General features: G+C 45.1%; 1 protein-coding gene across 1 annotated transcript; it reads left to right on the top strand.

Moving 5' to 3' along the window:
- On the top strand, positions 759 to 5,557 carry LOC8081889 (CASP-like protein 2U2). The gene is made up of 3 exons (XM_002468293.2): positions 759 to 1,157; positions 3,390 to 3,522; positions 4,966 to 5,557. The coding sequence occupies exons 1-3, from the start codon at positions 904 to 906 to the stop codon at positions 5,203 to 5,205; spliced, it is 627 nt and encodes a 208-aa protein (XP_002468338.1). The 5' UTR covers positions 759 to 903; the 3' UTR covers positions 5,206 to 5,557.

Genomic DNA, 6,041 nt, shown 5'->3' with positions numbered 1-6,041 from the left:
CATGTAATTTGCGAGACGAATCTTTTGAGCCTAGTTAGTTTATGATTGGACAATATTTGTCAAATATAAATAAAAATGTTATTATTCGCATTTTGCAAAAAAAAAAAGCAAGTAAACAAGGCCCAAGTCAACAATGGAAAAAGAGTCAAACATCCGTACAGGCTCCTGGCGTGCATTGTCTGACTATTGTCGTGATATTATTTAATATCTTTTATAATTTATAAATAAAAGAGCTATCTGTTATATTAAAAAAAGGAAAGATCAAAGATAACTAGAGATATGATCTAAATGCTAAGATAAAACATGCATGCTTTGTCCATTCTAAATTATAAAAAAATTTAATATTTCTAGATATATAACCGTTTCAAATTATAAAACGTTTTGGTTTTTTTAGATATGTTGTATTTACACTGTATCTAAATATATAGTAAAAATAATGTATCTAAAATATTAAAACCTGTTATAATTTAAAACATATTTAGTAAATTTTAGCGTGGGGAGTATCCAGAACGTAGAGGCGTGTTGAAAATCACGTGGCTATCAACTCGTATTCCATGGATTTCCGTGGCTATCAACAAGGACGTGAATTTCTAACATGAAAATCATGTCCATGTTTCGTATCGTCCATTAATTTCTCAACTGGACCGTCTACCAATGCATTGTGATATGGGTTGGTGGAGTGCATCTAGCGAAAACGCTTGCACATTTACGCTCCTCTGCCGTTGCTGGCCTCTCTCTGCTGTGCTTTTAAACGCCTCCACCAGCGGCCTCCTACTCCCGCAGGCCGCGCAGCGTAGTACATCGCGGCTCTCGTCACTTCACTCCCCCGCTCCCTCCCTCGTCGTCATCAGTGTGGCAGGCAGAAGAACCCACAGCTCGCAGGAGAGACAAGAGGGACCAGCCATGAGCCACGGACACGGAGGCGGAGCCGCCGACAACGGTGTGAGCCCCGGCAACGTGCCGGTGTGCTACTACGGCGCGGCGGGGCGCGTGCCGGCGGCGCTGGAGCGGCGGGTGCGCGCCGCGGAGCTGTTCATGCGGTGCGCGGCGTGCGGGCTCGCGGTGCTCGCCGCGGCGCTGCTGGGCGCCGACCGCCAGACCCGCACCATCTTCTCCGTCGAGAAGACCGCCCGGTTCACCGACATGCAGTCGCTCGTGTAAGCGCCTCCGTCAACCCCCTCTTCCCCTCCCCTCGTGTGACTTTCAATTCCGCCCCCGCCATGGCGCCATCCCTGTGCAAGTATATTCCCATCCACCATTAATTAGGCCTCCCAACCCAATGATGCATACGCATGCAACAGCAGCAAACAAAGCTATTTTTTTCTCAGTGGTTATTTTTGTGCGAATTTCTCCAGAATCAACGCGTCCTAATCAGATGTCACAAATCCTAGTACGTACAGTGATTCTAGCGTCGTTATGCTGCCAAATTTTATTATTTCAACTGGCGCTGTGCATGTTGCGGCAAGCAAAAACCTACTGTACAGTGATTATATATTTTTTTTATACTAATAATGACAATGTTTTTAGTGTACTACTATATATCTACTAGATAGACTAGGAGCTATCTCTATCACTTTTCATTGTAAGGCCAGTCTCAATGGGGGTTTCATTAGAGTTTCATGCACATTAAATATGCTGATGTGGCGCTATATTAATGAAGAGAGATGATAAGAGTTTCATGGGAGTAGAGAGAGTTTCATCCCCATGAAACTCCTATGCACTGTTTTCAAAATATTGATGTGTTGAAAACTGTGTCATGAAACTCCCATTGAGGATGGCCTAAGGCACGTCTGATGATGATCGATGGCAACTAAGCAAAAGCAAAGGAAAGCTTCCTTAATCTAGTGCTCTGGGCTGCCTACCGATTCCTGAACTAAACGTGTGTACACACGCTGTCAACAAATGTGGCTGCGCGCTAGCAGCTGGAGAGGTTGAGACTTGAGAGCGAGTAATGGCGAGGCCAACGGGCAACCACACGTACTCCTACGGCGGCGACGACGAAGCAGCAGCCGCTTAAAAAGCTGATGATGCCGGGGCACGCACAGTTGGGCTCGGGCCGGCAGGGTTTATTTCCTTGCCGCTTCGCAGAGGACGACGGACCCATGCGTATGTCCGTAGGAGTATGCGTTTGCCAGTGGCTGCCACCAGTCCATGATCGGACCGTGCATGGCCGTCCGTAGTTCGCATGGAAGGGAAACGGAAGGAGGCCGTGGTGGTGTCGGTCCACGGGTCCAGCCGGGAATAGCAGCTGCTTTCATGGCGCTGCTTGTGCTGTTGACATGGCACTCACTTAATTGGCAGTGTTTGGTTTTTACCCCTCTGGTGATCTGGTCACACCGGTGGCAGCTAGCGTGTGCCGTGGTTGTGGTCTGCGCCCGGAACAGTTTTCACTGTGACATGGTGTAGAACAGTAGAAGAGTAACGATTGGCAACCACCACGTGGTGGCTTTGGCTACCCGTTGCAGTGTTAATGGTTAACTTCGTCCATCATTCATGAATGCGAACTACTTCTCGCCTACCAGCACGGTTCCGCCGTATCTGGAATTTCAATTTTGTGTCTCGCATGTTAGTAATGCTCCCAATATTCTAATACTACGTATATACTGTGCTTTTTCTATGTTCACTTTATATTTGACGTATTCATTTAATTTTTTTGCTTGAGGTATCCTATAGTCTCTGCATATTTATCTACAAGTATCTTTTTATTGGAAGCAGTAGTTATATAATTCTTAGCTAGTACAGGTACAGTATTCAATTCCTAACAGTTCTAAAATGGAACGGGGAATTGAGTTTTGGTAGCAACATCATTGTTGCATTGAAAACACAACTAATAAGTAATAATACAGTACTCCATGATCCGTGTGATCTACTACTAGTACGCTCGGCAGTCAACAGTGAATATGTTTTCACTTCATAGTTATTGCCCTCGGTGGTGTAAGCCTGTAACAGAAAGGGAAAAAAACTGCGAGGAGGACCATCTCCATAATGCAGCCTCATGGGATCGTGTAAGATTCAAAGTACTGACATATTGAAGATCTAACCATGCCCACAAAGTAGGTGATTTATTCAATAGAACCGCATGGAAGGAAACTTGTCGAAATACATCAAAAAAAAGGTGTCTGGTGAGGAGCTTTGAATGATTTCATTAGAAGCATAAAATTTTACCAAACTGACAAAAGGTGTTGTTTTTTTAGATAATGGGAAAAATTGTTCAAAAAAGATAATGGGGAAAAAAAATCTGACATCAGCATTCTTCTAAGGAGAATCATGAATCCATGTTTATTACAGAGATACGCACAGGATTTAAACTAATTACATGTTCATAACTAAAGTCCAAGGAGATAAATTGACAAAAATATGGTCGCTGAAGCTCAATTGCTGGCATGCAGATTCTTGGTGATAGCAAACGGGATGGCAGCGTGCTATAGCCTGCTCCAGGGGGCGAGGTGCCTGGTGAGCATTCTGACAGGTGGTGTCCTCATCAACAGGCCCATGGCATGGGCTATCTTCTCTTGTGATCAGGCAAGTATTTATGATTGTCACTATCAGCTTTTATACTTTCTTGGTCGCTGTCTTTATGTTCTTGTTGCATGTGTGTTATTTGTTACTATCAAGTTGTTATTGTTCTGCTATCATTTCTAAATATTTTTAGTGGAAAGGTTGCTGTTCTGTAGCCATTGAGCACTTGAACATGTTTTGTACTGTGCAAACGGAATGTGACTGGTGACATAAAGTAGATGGTTACCCAAAGTTTTTGGGCCAACACACAGTAGGGTCGTTAGGATTAGCGCTCTAAGGGGGGGAAATGCTTGTGATGAAACAAATAAATCATCCTGTGCAGGGCAGCTCTGACGTTCAAACAGTAATATTGAATACATGTTGTCATAGAAGATTGAAACAGGATATATGAAAGACACAGTTTAGGAGTAAGTAACTTGTATGCTGGACCTGTCAATTGTTGATAGGAACGACACTTTACTAGCTTGGTATGCATACCGTCAACACTGACGTTCTTTTAGGGAGATCTTGACCTATATAAAGACAGGGAAAATAGAAGTTGGCATTAATTGACACCTTAATATGCATTTACAGCCTACAGGACACCTCGTGTTGTGCTTGAAATTGTTGATTTATGTTATGTTCATGTGATCATGTATTCCTGTCATGTCACATCCTTACAGCCTTCCGTATAGCATTAGCAGTTCACAACCAGATTTTTCAAATTCTCCTAGTAATGTGGGGTTCTCCTAGTTTTTTAGCATTTAAAATTTAGTATAAACTTTCCCTAGTAAATGCCTCCTAGTGAGAATTTCCTAGTGTTTGACTAGTGGTAGTGTTTTATTACTAACTAAAAACACTAGGAGAACTCCACTATTTTGGTAGTGGTTAGCAGACCACATATCACAATCAAACACTGAGCTATGGTTAGCATATTCCTTTGAGGATTTCAAATTGATAAATGACTGTGATAAAAATAAACGATCTGCTACTGAAAGGTGCCCAAACCCAAATATAGAACCAACTGCCTAACATATACGTACAAATGAACTGCATATCCGGGCCTCAGGACAGTAATTGTCCTTTTTTTCAGTAATTTGTGGTCATATATATGTCCTGCTAGTGCAATGGACAGATAAGATCGCTGTGTTCCATGGCTAGCAAATGGTGGGAAACAGACTGGCCATCCTGGCTCACTGTCAAATGTAAGTATACCAACATGTACGTGTATTTGCTGCCTGAATGCAGCTGCAGCTGCATCCGCAGTGCAGTACAATCAAGAACAGCAGTAGCAGTAGGTGAGATCACAGACCAGAGATTCAGAGCCATCACATGCCTTTTATGCCAAGCTCTAGATCGTTCTAATTCCTGTCTTACACGCATGATAGTCTTCTGTCGTTGCCTGTTCTTGCCATAAACAGTACTGTACGTTATGTGAACAACCTCTGGGGTGGCTTACATATGCAGGTGATGGCGTACTTCACGATCACAGCGGTGGCCGTGGCGATGGAGGCGGCGATGATCGGCAAGTACGGGTCGCTGCAGTTCCAGTGGATGAACACGTGCCACTTCTACAAGCGTTTCTGCGCGCAGGCGGGAGGCGCCGTGGCCTGCGCCGTGGCGGCCAGCCTGAACATGGTCGGCATCTCGCTGGTGTCCGCGTTCAACCTCTTCCGGTTGTACGGCAGCGGCAAAGGGAGGAAGTGATCGGCCCGGCCGGCCGGCCGGCTCTCCCTTCTTCAGCCTGCCTGCCACTAGGAACACAGGGCATGCAGCCGCTTGTGCTTGTCTCGCCGCCGCCGCCGCTGCCGCTGGCCCTTTTTCTTAGGCTTTAACACCCAGTATGGAACCATAGCGCTATGGATCGTCGTCTTTCTTCTCCGGTTTGATAAGTTTTTTCTGGTGTTGGTAGGCATACCTGTCGTCGTCTGTCAGCGTAGCCATAAAAAGGTCTCTGGGACGCTCGCCCATGTATGTATATGATGTGAAGTGATCCAAGGTGTTCGTGTACTGTATACTATGGCAATAAACGTGTGGGAAAGCGATGTATCGACGATGACTGTCGCCGCCTGCAGCTGCTGCAGGGATGGCATCGAAATTTTACTCTCCTCTGGGTCGTTATATACAGAGCTGTTGTTGCTGATGCTGTGGCAACTGCCATCATTTACTCCTGGGAGGTTGGACAAAATTTGCACGAAACAGGCATCTATGGGTTCGACACATGCAGTGTGAACTCTGACGCAAAGACCTTATTATGGATTGATGATAAAAAATGGTTGGTTCTCCGCCATCCGTTCGTGTGTCCTACGATTATCTTTTAGGCCCACTACAGCTGTCAGTGACGGGCTTTCCAGTGGGCATTGAGCCTTCGGTTCGAAGTACTATGGGCCTTCCAACGTGGATTACGGCTCCCCGGTTTCTGGCCTAACTACAACATGGGCCTAAAGAACATATGCCCAGTAATACAGAGTTGGGCCTCGGGTGGCATTGGGCTTTTTTAAATGAATGAAATATCTACTTGCCCACGACCGGAAATGGAGCAT

The sequence above is a fragment of the Sorghum bicolor genome, chromosome 1, assembly GCF_000003195.3.
Source record: "Sorghum bicolor cultivar BTx623 chromosome 1, Sorghum_bicolor_NCBIv3, whole genome shotgun sequence".
NCBI lineage: Eukaryota > Viridiplantae > Streptophyta > Magnoliopsida > Poales > Poaceae > Sorghum > Sorghum bicolor.
This window is presented reverse-complemented; position numbering and strand designations above follow the sequence as displayed.

Coding starts and splice junctions, on each gene's coding strand:
- LOC8081889 (XM_002468293.2), top strand. CDS start 904: ATGAGCCACGGACACGGAGGCGGAGCCGCCGACAACGGTGTGAGCCCC. Junction 1,158..3,389: donor ACCGACATGCAGTCGCTCGT/GTAAGCGCCTCC, acceptor GCTGGCATGCAG/ATTCTTGGTGATAGCAAACG. Junction 3,523..4,965: donor CTATCTTCTCTTGTGATCAG/GCAAGTATTTAT, acceptor TTACATATGCAG/GTGATGGCGTACTTCACGAT.